This window comes from Bos mutus, chromosome 1, assembly GCF_027580195.1.
Source record: "Bos mutus isolate GX-2022 chromosome 1, NWIPB_WYAK_1.1, whole genome shotgun sequence".
NCBI classification, from domain to species: Eukaryota; Metazoa; Chordata; class Mammalia; order Artiodactyla; family Bovidae; genus Bos; species Bos mutus.
The window spans coordinates 147925500-147942519 of NC_091617.1; the positions used below are offsets into that span (position 1 = coordinate 147925500).

The following is a 17020-nucleotide window of genomic DNA, read 5'->3' on the forward strand; positions in this document are numbered from 1 at the left end:
ACCCAATGTCTGTTGGAACCATATAGGAAAGGGTGGAAGGCAGTTTGAAAAACACGTGAGCGTGTTATAGTGTGTACAGAAGTCTAATGTACGCAGGCAACTTATGCAGTGTTATAAACCAGTGTTACCTCAGTAAAAAAAGAAAAAGAAAGGTGGCAATATGAGCGAAATTGTGTGTCAAGAGTTTGAGAATTATGTCAGAGTATACGATAAGAGAGAGGGTATGTGTTGGAAGGAAATGTGTGAATATGTATCAGTGCCTGGGAATGGTATAGTGCAGAGGTCAATAGAATCACATGTGGTAGAGAATCAGAAGTGTGTGAAAGAAAAGTGAAAACAACTGTCGGACCCGCTGTTCCTTTGAGGAACAGACTGTTCTCATATGCCTGCTGACTGAAGGAGCCAGTGACCCAAGAAATCAAAAATCACTTTGTCTTTGGAGTGCAATATTTTTATAGCTAATTTATTTTTGTAAGTATGCTTTTTTTTTTTTCCCCCTTTTAACAATTATTTATTTTATGTATTTGGCTGCACTGGATCTTCATTGCTACATAGGCTCCCCTCTAGTTGTGGTGAGCGGGGGCTCCTCTCTAGCTGCAGTGGGTGGGCTTCATGTTGCAGTGGCTTGTTGCGGAGCACAGGCTCGAGGGCATGCAGGTGTAAGCCGACTTTAATCCAGCTCACGTTAGTTAGTTAGTAGTACATAAAGCACTGTATGCTACAGGCAGGGCTTCTAACTTTACAGGCTTGAAAATAATTCAGGAATAATTGCATCTTCAAAAATACTATTACTATATTATACTAGTATCCAATAAAGTAAAATAATGCTTCACTGTCATTTTCCCAGGTATATATTTTAGAAAACAATATGCCATGAAGACTCTGGACTAAATTCACCTTCACTTTTCTGTTTTCTTTCTTCTTCCTCTTTTTGTAAATGAAAAGTCATGAATCATTATAGTTTTGTAATCTAAATACAGAAACTCCTAAATTTAATAGCATTGTTTTTCATTTCAGTAACTGGAAAGAAATAAGCTACAAATATTCAGTCTCTAGTAATTAACACAGTACCCTAGCTCTTCAAAATGATGAAAAATCTTCAAAAGTATACATTTTTGCTTGAGAAATCTGATATTACTGTGAAGCTCTCCCATATAGTTGATATTACAGCATTCTTTTTCATACTTCTGTATTTTTCTTACCATTTATTCCTCAACCTAGACATAACAGAAGGTGCTACCTCTGCACTGTGAAACATTTGTATTAGTATAGGGGAAGCTTTGTTAAAATGAAAACTCTTCTTAGATTGCTGATGGTATTAGGGAGGAAGAAGAATACAAGTTTTCAAGTTTTGGAGCAGAATATGAAGGGTATCCATAATTCACTCAAAAACCTGTAATTGTTACTGTCTAAGCTATGAAATGCTTTTAACTGTGTTTCTATCTTATTTTACATTCTTTTACTTTTAACTGTGTTTCTGTCTTATTTTGTTTTCTTAGAGGCTTTCGGGCATCTTGGTTTCTCCTCCTAGCTTTCTGTCTGGCCCTTTGAAAGACTTAGTATATGGCAGAAATCAACCTCCAACTTACTATAAATACAGTATTTATAACTGGGTGGATCAGCTGTGCTCTTATTTCCTGGGGTGTGTCCCTGACTTTTTTTTTTTCTTTTTAATTAATTTGGGCAAAAAGATCTCCACTGCATTACGCTGCTGCCAACTGCAACTACCAGTGCCTGTTTGCTCTTGTGGGCTCAGGAGCAAGCGTGAATGACCTTGATGAGCGAGGATGCACACCCCTGCACTACGCAGCGACGTCAGACACGGACGGCAAGTGAGTGTCTCGTGGTGAGAGTGCAGGGTCGTCGTCTCTGTGGACCAGCACCTGCAGACAGGTGGCGGCTTTCATAGCAAATTTGTATTTCCTTTTTGTACTCTTTATTATTTCTTTCCCTGAGTGTTCAGTGTGGAAAATAAGTTGTTTTTATAGTTATTCTTAATCATAGTTATTACTACCTGCTTCTACTCAGCAACCTGCCTTATGAACTAATGAGGTGGTAGAAGAAGTATAAAGGTCCCTTTTTGTCCTCCCTTCCAAAAGCACATCTTAGTATCTACCACTTCCAAGCTTTTTCCACGTGACTTCTCAGAGGCAGCAGTGCTGAGTGTATCACAGGGAAAAGGAGAGGCAAGAGGTAGACAGACAGTGCCGTCAAGAGGATAGGGTGGAGATTGGAATACCAGTATCCTTCAGATAGAGCATCATATTCCCAAGGGATCCCTGTAAATGTGTGTTTAAATGGGGAGTAATTGAACTGGCAGAATTGGACATAGTTGGTACTAAATATTAACTTAAGTAAATTATGTAGACAGCGAGTGAGTAAATGTTGCCCAAGGATGACTTAATAAAAACAAATGAGAGATTTATAAATTCTTTCATAATTAATTTTCACCTGAAGTTGGTCAGATGTCTGTACCTTAATGTATATTGCCTTCTTGGAAGAAAATGAGCTCATTAGAGACAGAGAAGATATCTTCAGGATCTGTGGTATTCCCCATGAGTCTGAGTCAGTGAAGGGTAGAAAATAAAAACAATGGTTTTGAGGGAAAGATTTTATAAAATATACTTCAAGGAAGTTGCATTTAATAGAGATCTATTTCCTTATAAAAAGCATAATTTAATGATATTACTCACAAATATTAATTTATTATAAAATCTGTGACTGTAATTGCAAATCCCTTTTGTTATGTTGGATTTGTGGTTAAAATTCTAATCTTGAAAGCTCTAGTAAATACGCTGTCAGCACTCTGTGTCTGCTAGTTCTGCATCTGCAGATTTGGGGAGCTGACTATATTCATTGTAGGGTTATGTTCATTTTTTTATAAGGGACTTGAGGGTTCATGGTCTTTGATATCCACAGGCACTCTTGGAACCAATCCCCCTTGGATACTGAAGAATTACTATACTTTCTTTTTGGAGAAATATATAATATATACAGTTCCGTATATATCAGAATAGTTTTTGAGAGAAGCTGTAAATTATTTGAATTATGTTTTTGGGCAGTAGAGCTTTAAAGAAAATATGTGATAAACACTTTGTAAGTCAGAAAGTATTTGGGTAAACTTAGGTGAGTTGATTATTCTCTATTTTATAAATTTTATAATTTCAAGATTTGGTTTATAGGTTTTCCTAAAATAGATGATAGCTAAAATGACTAGATCACATCGGTAGTCCTTTACCACTGTTCCCATAACTGCTTATTGGATATTGCCCAGTGATGTGCATAAATTCCACTGAGGTCACATAGACACAGAGATTACCCCGTGCTCCTCCTGCCCTTAGACAGTTAAACCTGAATTCCTACACAAAAACATAAAAATGACAATGCTCAACCTATACTGTTTGAGATTTGTGGTTTTATTTTAAGCCAGTCTACTTTTTCTTTAGAACTGTACTTAGCACTGAAGTGAATTAAATTGTTAGTTTTATTAACTAATATAAGCTGTTTTGAGCAGTAGGCTAGAGATATTTATTACTTAGACACTTAATTCTCAGTATCAATACAAGCAGCCTGATGTACTAGAAAGAACATGAGCTTTATTCCAAAAGACCCAGTTTAAGTGTTGAGGTCTTCATAATATCCTCTTTGAGCCTGAGCAAGTAATTGTTAGGCAAAAACTTACTTATCTATAAAATGAGAATGAAACCTGAAAAAGTGAAAGTCTTAGTCACTCACTCATGTCCAACTCTTTGGGATTCCACGGACTATAGACCTCCAGGCTCTTCTGTCCATGGAATTCTCCAGGCAAGAATTCTGGAGTGGGTTGCCATTCCCTTCTCCAGGGGATCTTCCCAACCCAGGGATCAAATGCAGGTCTCTTGGATTGCAGGCGAATTCTTTACCGTCTGAGCCACCAGAGAAGCTAGATTCTTTAACACGCATGACCTCAGTTTTCCCCACAATTCTAAGAAGTAGACTTCATTCTCAGAATTGTGCGGAAAACTGAGGTCATGTGTGTTAAAGAATCTAGCACTGTTTTTGGAGCCTCTCTCTTATTTTTAAAGTATCAGAATCCCTGAGGTCTTCTCTAACACCATCATTTATTAACTCTGATTTGTTCCCTGGGAACCTCTGGAAGCTCTACGCCACAGTAACCACAGAGTACCAGAGGCGTTCTCTCAGCAAGTTTTGGAGGCTTACATAGTAGAAATAAAGCGTTGGTTTATTTTTTTGGATTCCAAGGCTATAAATCCCTGGAATAGGTTAGGTAATAATAAGAGAATCTGAAATAATTCATTCTGCTGCCAAAGCCAGAGTGAAATATTTTCTAAAAGGATAAATAAATTCCCATGGCTTCAAATACTGTTATTAGTAATTTGTGTCTGTTGGTTTCCTTCTTGAACAGTTGTTTGATAATGTCCTGTTACCCTCCCCAGGGAACATTGTATACACTGTGGGATTTTTGACACACTGCCATTGGTTCTCTGTTTTCAAAGTGACAAATAATAACTTATTATAATTGTGTGTGTGTGTGAAGTCGCTTAGTCGTGTCTGACTCTTTGCAACCCCGTGGACTGTAGCCTACCAGGCTTCTCCATCCATGAGATTCTCCAGGCAAGAATACTGGAGTGAATTACCATTTCCTTCTCCAGGGGATCTTTCCAACCCAGGGATCGAACCCGGGTCTCCCGCATTTGAGGCAGATTATTAATGTACAGTTAATAGCACAATTCTACTCTCTGTGTGTCCCTCTGTCCAATTTCCATCAATGTTGGAAAAATACATGACATCATTTCTACTCACCCTGCTAGTTGTCCCCATCATCCTGATGCCTGCAATCACTATAAGCAGTCATGACTCAGCAAACAAAAGTATTAAATGTATTCAGTACTTATAAACAAAACTCTCTTTGCCATTTGAACAGAAATAGGGCTGCCTATGAGCACAGGGGTGAGGACCTGGGGCTGGGGGTGCTTATTCTGATTACGTATAAAGAAGACGACCTCCTCATGCCTTTTCTTCTGTGATAACTACCAGTAACACAGGTATTTCCATAAATTTATGTAAATCATTTCATGTCCTTCATAGTGTCATCGAGAGAAGGCAATGGCACCCCACTCCAGTACTCTTGCCTGGAAAATCCCTTGGATGGAGGAGCCTAGTAGGTTACAGTCCATGGGGTTGCTAAGAGTTGGACACGACTGAGCGACTTCATTTTCACTTTTCACTTTCATGCATTGGAGAAGGAAGTGGCAACCCACTCCAGTATTCTTCCCTGGAGAATCCCAGGGACAGAGGAGCCTGGTGGGCTGCCGTCTGTGGGGTCGCACAGAGTCAGACACGACTGAAGTGACTTAGCAGCCGCAGCACCATACTGTCATCAGAATTACAGACCTACTATATATCTGTCAATAGCCTTTTCTGTGTTCATGTGGTTATAGATACATGTGTTTATGAATGCATAGATATATTTCACTAAGATACACTTTTTTTTTTCTAATTTTATTTTATTTTTAAACTTTACATAATTGTATTAGTTTTGCCAAATATCAAAATGAATCCACCACAGGTATACATGTGTTCCCCATCCCGAACCCTCCTCCCTCCCCTCCCCATACCATCCCTCTGGGTCGTCCCAGTGCACCAGCCCCAAGCATCCAGCATCGTGCATCGAACCTGGACTGGCAACTCGTTTCCTACATGATATTTTACATGTTTCATTGCCATTCTCCCAAATCTTCCCACCCTCTCCCTCTCCCACAGAGTCCATAAGACTGTTCTATACATCAGTGTCTCTTTTGCTGTCTCGTACACTGGGTTATTGTTACCATCTTTCTAAATTCCATATATATGCGTTAGTATACTGTATTTATTGCTTTTCCTTCTGGCTTACTTCACTCTGTATAATAGGCTCCAGTTTCATCCACCTCATTAGAACTGATTCAAATGTATTCTTTTTAATGGCTGAGTAATACTCCATTGTGTATATGTACCACAGCTTTCTTATCCATTCATCTGCCGATGGACATCTAGGTTGCTTCCATGTCTTGGCTATTATAAACAGTGCTGCGATGAACATTGGGGTACACGTGTCTCTTTCCTTCTGGTTTTTCTCAGTGTGTATGCCCAGCAGTGGGGTTGCTGGATCATAAGGCAGTTCTATTTCCAGTTTTTAAGGAATCTCCACACTGTTCTCCATAGTGGCTGTACTAGTTTGCATTCCCACCAACAGTGTAAGAGGGTCCCTTTTCTCCACACCCTCTCCAGCATTTATTATTTGTAGACTTTTGGATCGCAGCCATTCTGACTGGTGTGAAATGGTACCTCATAGTGGTTTTGATTTGCATTTCTCTGATAATGAGTGATGTTGAGCATCTTTTCATGTGTTTGTTGGCCATCTGTATGTCTTCTTTGGAGAAATGTCTATTTAGTTCTTTGGCCCATTTTTTGATTGGGTCGTTTATTTTTCTGGAGTTGAGCTGTAGGAGTTGCTTGTATATTTTTGAGATTAGTTGTTTGTCGGTTGCTTCATTTGCTATTATTTTCTCCCATTCTGAAGGCTGTCTTTTCACCTTGCTAATAGTTTCCTTTGATGTGCAGAAGCTTTTAAGGTTAATTAGGTCCCATTTGTTTATTTTTGCTTTTATTTCCAATATTCTGAGAGGTGGGGCATAGAGGATCCTGCTGTGATGTATGTCAGAGAGTGTTTTGCCTATGTTCTCCTCTAGGAGTTTTATAGTTTCTGGTCTTACACACAGAAATCCCTTGCATTCCTATACACTAATAATGAGAAAACAGAAAGAGAAATTAAGGAAACAATTCCATTCACCATTGCAACGGAAAGAATAAAATACTTAGGAATATATCTACCTAAAGAAACTAAAGACCTATATATAGAAAACTATAAAACACTGGTGAAAGAAATCAAAGAGGACACTAATAGATGGAGAAATATACCATGTTCATGGATTGGAAGAATCAATATAGTGAAAATGAGTATACTACCCAAAGCAATTTATAGATTCAACGCAATCCCTATCAAGCTACCAACAGTATTCTTCACAGAGCTAGAACAAATAATTTCACAATTTGTATGGAAATACAAAAAACCTCGAATAGCCAAAGCGATCTTGAGAAAGAAGAATGGAACTGGAGGAATCAACCTACCTGACTTCAGGCTCTACTACAAAGCCACAGTTATCAAGACAGTATGGTACTGCCACAAAGACAGAAATATTGATCAATGGAATAAAATAGAAAGCCCAGAGATAAATCCACGCACATATGGACACCTTATCTTTGACAAAGGAGGCAAGAATATACAATGGATTAAAGACAGTCTCTTTAACAAGTGGTGCTGGGAAATCTGGTCAACCACTTGTAAAAGAATGAAACTGGACCACTTTCTAACACCATACACAAAAATAAACTCAAAATGGATTAAAGATCTAAACGTAAGATACACTTTTAATGGAGATAGATTTTCACAAAAATGAAATCATATTTTGACTTCTAATAGCATTGTGTATTTTCGCCTGTTTTTAACCTTATATAAATGGAATCATACATTCTTCTTGGAACTTTTATAATCATTAGGTTTATTTCTAAGTATTTCATATTTTTACTGCCAAAATAAATCTTATCTTTAAATTTCCTTTTGCTATGAAATAGAGAAATACATTTGACTATTGTATACAACTTTGCATTCAGCAGCCTTTTTAACTGTTTTGGTTATGCATGTAAGACAGCATTAGGTTTGATACCTGTACTGTCATTGCTGTGAGACCTTGGGTGGGTTACTTAAACTCTGTGCATTTCGTCTGTGAAGTGGGAGTAATAGTCTGACCTAACACATGGCCATGAGTTTCACTTCAGTCACTCAGTCATGTCCAATTCTGTGACCCCATGGACTGCAGCACACCAGGCCTCCCTGCCCATCACCAACTCCCAGAGTTTACTCAAACTCATGTCCATTGAGTCAGTGATGCCATCCAACCATCTCATCCTCTGTCATCCCCTTCTCCTCCTGCCTTCAATCTTTCCCAGCATCAGGGTCTTTTCAAATGAGTCCGTTCTTTGCATCAGGTGGCCAGCATCAGCAATAGTCCTTCCAGTGAATATTCAGGACTGATCTCCTTTAGGATGGTCTGGTTGGATCTCCTTGCAGTCCAAGGGACTCTCAAGAGTATTCTCCAACACCACAGTTCAAAAGCATCAATTCTTCAGTGCTCAGCTTTCCTTATAGTCCAACTCTCACATCCATACCTGACTACTGGAAAAACCATAGCTTTGACTAGATGGACCTTTGTTGGCAAAGTAATGTCTCTGCTTTTTAATATACTGTCTAGGTTGGTCATAACTTTTCTTCCAAGAAGCAAGCATCTTTAATTTCATGGCTGCAGTCACCATCTGCAGTGATTTTGGAGCCCAAGAAAATAAAGTCTGTCACTGTTTCCACTGTTTCCCCATCTATTTGCCGTGAAGTGATGGGACCAGATGCCATGATCTTAGTTTTCTGAATGTTGAGTTTTAAGCCAACATTTTTAATCTTCTCTTTCACTTTCATCGAGAGGCTCTTTAGTTCTTCTTTACTTTCTGCCATAAGGATGGTGTCATCTGCATATCTGAGGTTATTGATATTTCTCCCAGCAATCTTGATTCCAGTTTGTGCTTCATGCAGCCCAGTGTTTCTCATGATGTACTCTGCATACAAGTTAAATAAGCAGGATGACAATATAAAGGCTTGACGGACTCTTTTTCCCTGTTTGGAACCAGTCTGTTGTTCCATGTCCAGTTCTAACTGTTGCTTCCTGACCTGCATACAGATTTCTCAAGAGGCAGATCAGGTGGTCTGGTACTCCCATCTCTTTCAGAATTTTCCACAGTTTATTGTGATCCACACAGTCAAAGGCTTTGGCGTACTCAATGAAGCAGAAGTAGATGTTTTTCTGAAACTCCCTTGCTTTTTTGATGATCCAGAGGATGTTGGCAATTTGATCTCTGGTTCCTTTGCCTTTTCTAAATCCAACTTGACCATCTGGAAGTTCACGGTTCACATACTGTTGAAGCCTTGCTTGGAGAATTTTGAGCATTACTTTGCTAGCATGTGAGATGAGTGCAATTGTGTGTTAGTTTGAGCATTCTTTGGCATTGCCTTTCTTTGGGATTGGAATGAAAAGTGACCTTTTCCAGTCCTGTGACCGCTGCTGAGTTTTCCAAATTTGCTGGCATATTGAGTGCAGCACTTTCACAGCATCATCTTTTAGGATTTGAATTAGCTCAACTGGAATTCCATCACCTCTATGAGTGATGTTTGTAGTGATGCTTCCTAAGGCCCGCTTGACTTTGCTTTCCAAGATGTCTGGCTCTAGGTGAATGATCATACCATCATGATTGTCTGGGTCGTGAAGATCTTATTTGTACAGTTCTTCTGTGTATTCTTGCCACCTCTTCTTAATATCTTCTGTTTCTGTTAGGTCCATACCATTTCTGTCCTTTATCAAGCCCATCTTTGCATGAAATGTTCCCTTGGTATCTCTAATTTTCTTGAAGAGAGCTCTAGTCTTTTCCATTCTATTGTTTTCCTCTATTTCTTTGCATTGATCTCTGAGGAAGGCTTTCTTATCTCTCCTTGCTATTCTTTGGAACTCTGCATTCAGATGCTTTATCTTACCTTCCCTCCTTTGCTTTTCACTTTCCTTCCTTTCACAGCTATTTGTAAGGCCTCCTCAGACAACCATTTTGCCTTCTTACATTTCTTTTCCATAAGGTTGGTCTTGATCCCTGCCTCCTGTACAAAGTCACGAATCTCTGTCCATAGTTCTTCAGGCACTCTGTTTATCTGGTCTGATCCCTTGAATCTGTTTGTCACTCTACTGTATAATCATAAGGGATTTGATTTAGGTCATACCTGAATGGTCTAGTGGTTTTCCCTACTTTCTTCAATTTAAGTCTGAATTTGGCAATTAGAAGTTCATGATCTGAGCCACAGTCATCTCTTGGTCTTGTTTTTGCTGACTGTATAGAGCTTCTCCATCTTTGGCTGCAAAGAATATAATCATTCTGATTTTGGTATTGACCATCTGGTGATGTCCATGTGTAATGTCTTCTCTTGTGTTGTTGAAAGAGGGTGTTTTCTATGACCAGTGCATTCTCTTGGCTAAACTCTATTAGCCTTTGCCCTGCTTCATTCCATACTCCAAGGCCAAATTTGCCTATTTCTCCAGGTGTCTCTTGACTTCCTACTTTTTCATTCCAGTCCCCTATGATGAAAAGGACTTCTTTTTGGGTGTTAGTTTTAAAAGGTCTTGTAGGTCTTCATAGAACCATTGCACTTCAGCTTCTTCAGCATTACTGGTCGGGGCATAGACTTAAATTATTGTGATATTGAATGGTTTGCCTTGGAAACAAACAGAGATCATTCTGTCATTTTTGAGATTGCACCCAAGTACTGCCTTTTGGACTCTATTGACTGTGATGACTACTCCATTTCTTCTAAGGGATTCTTGCCCACAGTAGTAGATATAATGGTCATCTGAGTTAAATTCGCCCATTCCAGTCCATTTTAGTTTACTGATTCCTAGAATGTCGACGTTCACTCTCGCCATCTCCTGTTTAACCACTTCCATTTACCTTGATTCATGGACCTAACTTTCCAGGTTCCTATGCAATATTGCTCTTTACAGCATCAGACTTTACTTCCATCATGAGTCATATCCACAACTGGGCATTGTTTTTCCTTTGGCTTCATCCTTTCATTCTTTCAGGAGTTGTTTCTCCACTGATCTCCTATAGCATATTAAGGTAGAGTGTCATATGAGATAGAGTATCAAAATTGCTTAAACAATACCTGATACATTACAATCTTCCTATAACGATGAGCCATAGTTTTTAAACTATGGTTAATGCCTGTCTTATGTAAGCACTGACTATTGTGTGTGCCCTGTGGTCAGGGAGAGTCGGAGGCGTCTGCTGACAGTGCCCCATTCCCTGCCCCTGGGTACGTGCTCCTCTCCCAGGGCTCTGACCAGCCATGGAGCACGTGGGTTGCATTCAGTCCAGAAAAAGTGGTAGGAGTTATGGTGGTGGAGGAAGAGTAGGAGAAATTTAAATGGTTTGAGCATCTCCCCGGTTTAAATTACATGCTAATTGGAATGAAGATATTTAATTTGTCTAACAGATGAAGAAAACAAAGTATTTAACAGTGAGTGTGGTTTATTAGGTATTTAGCCACAAATATTCCTCCAGGTTTTGCATAGATAGTTAATTTTAGGGGAAGGAGGAGATATTTAGCCATAAATATTCCTCCAGATTTTGTATATATATAGTTAATTTTAGGGGAAGGAGGGTTTCATAGAAAATTTTCCTGTCTTAATTTTCTGAGTTTTATAAAATGACCATGTGTTAACTTACAGTGAGAAAGTGAGGATCGACTCTTTGCCTTCTCAATTGCAAGTCAAAAGTGAGGTCTAGATTTTCAAGATTAAGCAGTTTTGTGGCTCAGTATTTTATAAACACCCATGTTAAAGTGTCACTAACTCATTAACCCCTGTGCTGAAGCATTTGTAGCAAGAACCACCTGAAGAAAAGACACGAGGTCTAGTCCTTGCTTCTAACCAAAAGATTGGGAGCAAGTGATTTACTTTTCCTGAATGTTGGTAATTTTTTCATTTGTTAAAGATAATGCTTACAAAGTAGTTATGAAAATTCATACTGCTTTAGCAAAATTTGAAAGGCATGGCAATAGAAGTAATTTTATAGTTGTAAATCAACTTTTAGTCTTTGTTTTGCTGTAGGAGACAAATCATCTAATAATGTGAAGGTAAACTATTAAACACTGTGATTGATAGGAACTTCTGGATGTATTATGGTTGAATTATTTCAAACCATTTAATGCTGTATACTTGCAAATAGTCACGGTAAGTAGTGCTTTGAGACTTGCCTCCTACTTCAGAAAGTAAGCATGAACTAACCTACTTGTTTTTCTTTCCTTAAATAAATCTTTTTTTCCCTGTACTCATGTATCAGCAAGTTATCTTAAAATAGGTTGTTCCACTGATAGAATCTGTCTTGTATTCAAGTCTTTGTAAGGAGAACTATTGCTGTTTTATCATTCACATCTAGAGAACTTGATTAAAGATAGAAAGATATGCCCTTGAGTGAAATGTCTGTGTTTTTAAAGCAGACTTAATAAAAAACATGAATGGTGTTTAGATTATTTAGTTGAATTTGTACCTCCATCTGTAAGATGAATAAACAAAAGCCATTTCACCATAAAGGTGAAGAAACTATTTGTCCAAGGTGGATGGTATCAAACTAACTCTAGAGATAAATCTTTTAGTTTCTAATTCAGTACTCTTTTTTTTGGCTGTAGTAACAATAACATTTATCAAAATTACAACAAATTGTGAACCTTAAAGTCCTTTTAAAATTGCTTTCTTCATAGTGTAATAGCACAGGAATAAAGTCTGTTTCCTGTGAGAAGATCTCCCTTGTTACCTGTATACCAGTTGTGCATTGTTCCCACACTTTCCAGGTCTCTAAAGCAAGATCTTTGAATTCTCATCTTGGTTTTGGGAGATATTTCTACATCCTTTCTTGAGCTTCCTAATGAGATATCATACTTACTCTGTGGTCCAGATAGATTGGACGCTCCCGCCACTGGGAATCTAATCCTGTCAAACACTGAGTAGGCTGCCTGGTGCCGTACATGGACAAGCTGTGGATAAAGAAGATTCTCTTACGAACATTTATTTGTGGCTTTATGATACTTACAGTTGGTGTCATTTAAATGATAAATTTATGTAGTGTAGGTATATTTATGATTTTTACATTATTCAAGTGTAAGAAAAATTGCCAGTTTTGAGTTTGTCTTTGTTTTTATCACTGGTTAAAATGCAGGATTTAGAATTTTGAATATGTCTTACTCTAATAGGTGCCTGGAATACTTATTAAGAAATGATGCAAATCCAGGGATCCGAGACAAGCAAGGATACAATGCCGTTCATTATTCAGCTGCATATGGTCACCGTCTGTGTCTTCAGCTGGTAAGAATCCTGAGTTCTTGTGGAAGGACAAGTGTGAGTTTATGTTCTAATAATGTAATGACAATGAGAATAAATGAATCAAGAAATAAATGCCTTGTAATATCTTTAGAATCCCTTTCCATCTTAAATTCACACTTGCCTCATTAAGCTTTCTTTCATTCCCTTTTCCCTTTCACAGAGAAAGGGGACAGAAAGAAATTAGATCTCTGGAGAGGACTCCTTGTGTCCTTCCCTTAGAAACCCCCATGCCCACCTAACATTCACTGCCCCTGCCTCGTGAAACGTTTTCCAGAAGGCATTAAACTGTAACTTTGTCATATGTGAGAAATACATGTCCCTATGAGAAGATCCCCCCTGCATATTTAGGAGTTCTGAAAGGCCCAGTCTACTAGCAGTCTGTCCTGAGAAGGGAGACTCATCTGCTGCAGAGGAACTTTTTATTTCAAATGTGGTCTCATTCCTGAATGTATACACCGTTCACCCAACTCAGCCAAACCAAAAGGCAAGTTACATGATTCTCAGGTGTGTGGTACATGCCTCACGTTACAGGTTTCTTCAGTTAAGTTTACTTATAAATTAACATTGCTTTCCTTAAAGGGGGAGTAAAATTCAAGAAGCGTGGGTATAAAAAAGAAAAAGGAGGTTGTCATACTTAATATAGCATTTAGAACCCTGCTGCAGAAATACTATTTCCTTAGGTTAGTATGGTATTTCTAGACTAAAATCTGAGACCCATGTATATAGATTTTTGGTCTAGTCTTTTAAGTTGTTTACTTAAAAAAAGACTATAAATTTTTGGAGGCAAAGCACAAGTTCAGAAGGGAATTTAACAAAGCCATAGGTAAATAAAGACATATAGTTTGCATTTATCTCTTTACTATATATGACTGCTTCTTCAACTCAATATTTTTATTTTAAATTTTATTTCAGATTGCAAGTGAAACTCCTTTAGATGTTGTAAGTATTAATCAGTTTTCCCACTACTATTCAGAGTATTTAAGTATTTGCTGTCACTCGAACTGGAGCCTGTCTGACACATTCCTGGGAACAAAGATGGTGACAGAAATCATGTAAGGGAGGGGGAGGGAGGTGGTTCTCACTTGGTGGCAGTTAAACAGCATTTCTTTCAAAGTCGGAGTTTGTAGCCATTCCCTCAAAACTCTTAGTTTGGGGTCCAAGTTTTCAGGATAATCCACTCTGTAAGGTTTTTGAGCTTAGTTTTCATAATATAATGTTTTGGGATTTTTAAATTCATGTCAAGTATCCACTTATACTCTAAAAATGGATTTGAACTTGGGGGAGGGGGACCAGGAATAACTGCTATGGTATGTCTAAAAGTGCCATTTCTGACATTTAAAATTCTTTTCTTTCTCAGTTAATGGAAACATCGGGAACAGACATGCTGAATGATTCAGACAATAGAGCAACAATAAGCCCTTTACACTTGGCTGTAAGTACTGCCTTCACAGCCAACTTGATGGCTGGTTTACTGAAAATATCTCATACCTGTTTGTGTTGACTCAAACTAGGACGGAGAACTTTGGGTCCTAATAATGATGATCGTAGAATTAAGGCTGTAAGAACTTGCCTAATACAGAGAATTCTTTAATGTGCTTTTGTTTGTTTGTCTTTTAAAAAAAAGGAGAGGGGGATGAGTTTAATTTCCCCCAGACCTGCTCTAAGGAGAGAATATGCCTGAGATGTGAACTTTAAAATGACCCGCCCTAGTGGAATGGCTTCTGCATTCTTAAGCAGATAATACAAGAACAATAATTTCTGTGGCATTTCTACAATGTTTTGCTTACTTTGTGATTTTTGGGGTGGTAAGTGTGTGTTCACTGGTCCTTCGGTTGCTTGTGCTATAGGATTTAATTTCATGATTTTCTAGTGTCACTAATGTTCATCACTAAGAGGAGGTTAGGAGAGAGTGTGACAGTTAAGTCATATATAGGAATGAATTACCTTATGGATTTCAGGCAGGGCTCAATCTCATTCCTCTGTGCTGAAAGAAGAATTATCTTTGAAACACAGCATGTTGTGGGAGGTGGGGGACTTTAAGAGTCAGGAGAATTGGGCCCTGTCACTGTTAGTGAGACCTCTGGTTTCAAGTGCAGTAAACTGTTTTAAGGGTCTGTACTTAGTGTGTGTCACTAAAAGTTCAGTGACCCATTTGTTTCCTCTCACAAATACTATCATTTTTTGTCTTAATATTCTTCTGGCCTATTTTCTGACACTGACACACATGTACATTGAATTTTCTGCCTTATCTTTCTGCCCCTTTCTCCCCAGCAGTACTTCCTACCATGGTCTAAATAACTAAGAAGACATGCTGAAGCTCCTTGCTTCCTTGCCCTTTGGATCTTTGGAAATACTATGTACTCTTCCAGGCCTGCATAGTAAATAAGTCATCTGGAACTGCAAAGCCAGCATGGAGAAAATAGCCGTTTTACTATGGGTGGCAAGAAATGATGTCTGAGCAGATGACTAGGCAGTTCTTCCTGCATTGTTCTCATCACTCTTACAATAATAGCACCTCATCTCTTAAACACTTACTAAGTGCCAGACTAAGCACTTTGTCAAGTTTTTGAATACATTATCTCAAAAAGATTAGTTCCTTTAACTAGTTATTTTATTCCGTGGCTATTGTGAATAGTGCTGTTATGAACAGGGGTGTGCCAAATATTATTTTTAAGCTGAAATTGAAACAATTTTGTGATTTTTATAATCAGGTTCAGTGAAATGTGGTTATACCACCACTTTGGCATTTTGTATCTGTCCCTAGATGGTTTTCAGAAATTACCTAAGTGATTTTTTTCCTTCCAAACTCACAATCCGGGACAACTTGCTGCAGTGAAAACACACCGGCCTGAGGGCTGAGGAAACTGGCCCTGGTCCTGCCTTCACACATGCTAGACACCCAAGCCCCTGTCCTAACCCAGTCAGAGACATCATGAGGATAGGAGCCCAGTGCACACACCACCCTGGCGTCTAGCTGTCCTTCTTTTAGTGGTGTGATTTTATTGACCTGGTAGTGAAGAGGAGCTAAAAAGCCTCTTGATGAAACTGAAAGAGGAGAGTGAAAAAGTTGGCTGAAAGCTCAACATTCAGAAAATGAAGATCATGGCATCTGGTCCCATCACTTCATGGGAAAGACATGGGGAGATGGTGGAAACAGTGTCAGACTTTATTTTGGGGGGCTCCAAAATCACTGCAGATGGTGACTGCAGCCATGAAATTAAAAGACGCTTACTCCTTGGAAGGAAAGTTATGACCAACCTAGATAGCATATTGAAAAGCAGAGACATTACTTTGCCAACAAAGGTCCGTCTAGTCAAGGCTGTGGTTTTTCCAGTGGTCATGTATGGATGTGAGAGTTGGACTGTGAAGAAAGCTGAGCGCCGAAGAATTGATGCTTTTGAACTGTGGTGTTGGAGAAGACTCTTGAGAGTCCCTTGGACTGCAAGGAGATCCAACCAGTCCATCCTAAAGGAGATCAGCCCTGGGATTTCTGTGGAAGGAATGATGCTAAAGCTGAAACTCCAATACTTTGGCCACCTCATGTAAAGAGTTGACTCATTGGAAAAGACTCTGATGCTGGGAGGGATTGGGGGCAGGAGGAGAAGGGGACGACAGAGGATGAGATGGCTGGATGGCATCACTAACTCGATGGACGTGAGTCTGAGTGAACTCCAGGAGATGGTGATGGACAGGGAGGCCTGGCGTGCGCGATTCATGGGGTCACAAAGAGTCAGACATGACTGAGCAACTGAACTGAACTGAACTGAACTGAAGAACAAGCCTAGAGGTGATCCTCAGACAGTAGAGCTCAGTGATCTCCAGTCATTTCACCTTGAAGGAGTCAGAAACATCAAGGGATCAGTAAGGCCCAGAGCAGCTTTATCTCCTGCTGGTCCTCTGTGACATTTCCCACAAGAAGTAGCTTAACAGCCCTTTGATACAGTGTGGGGCCCTCT

The 17020-nt window shown here is 39.0% G+C and overlaps 1 protein-coding gene across 4 annotated transcripts in view; it reads left to right on the plus strand.

Moving 5' to 3' along the window:
- Nucleotides 1-17020, plus strand: part of ANKRD28 (ankyrin repeat domain 28) — a 216046-nt gene that overhangs the window by 175221 nt on the left and 23805 nt on the right. For all 4 annotated transcript variants that reach the window (XM_070377138.1, XM_070377133.1, XM_070377135.1 and 1 more), the window contains exons 14-17: nt 1692-1832; nt 12935-13046; nt 13977-14003; nt 14422-14496. In XM_070377138.1, coding sequence (XP_070233239.1) covers nt 1692-1832; nt 12935-13046; nt 13977-14003; nt 14422-14496 — 355 coding nt within the window. The remainder of the gene's footprint in view (nt 1-1691; nt 1833-12934; nt 13047-13976; nt 14004-14421; nt 14497-17020) is intronic.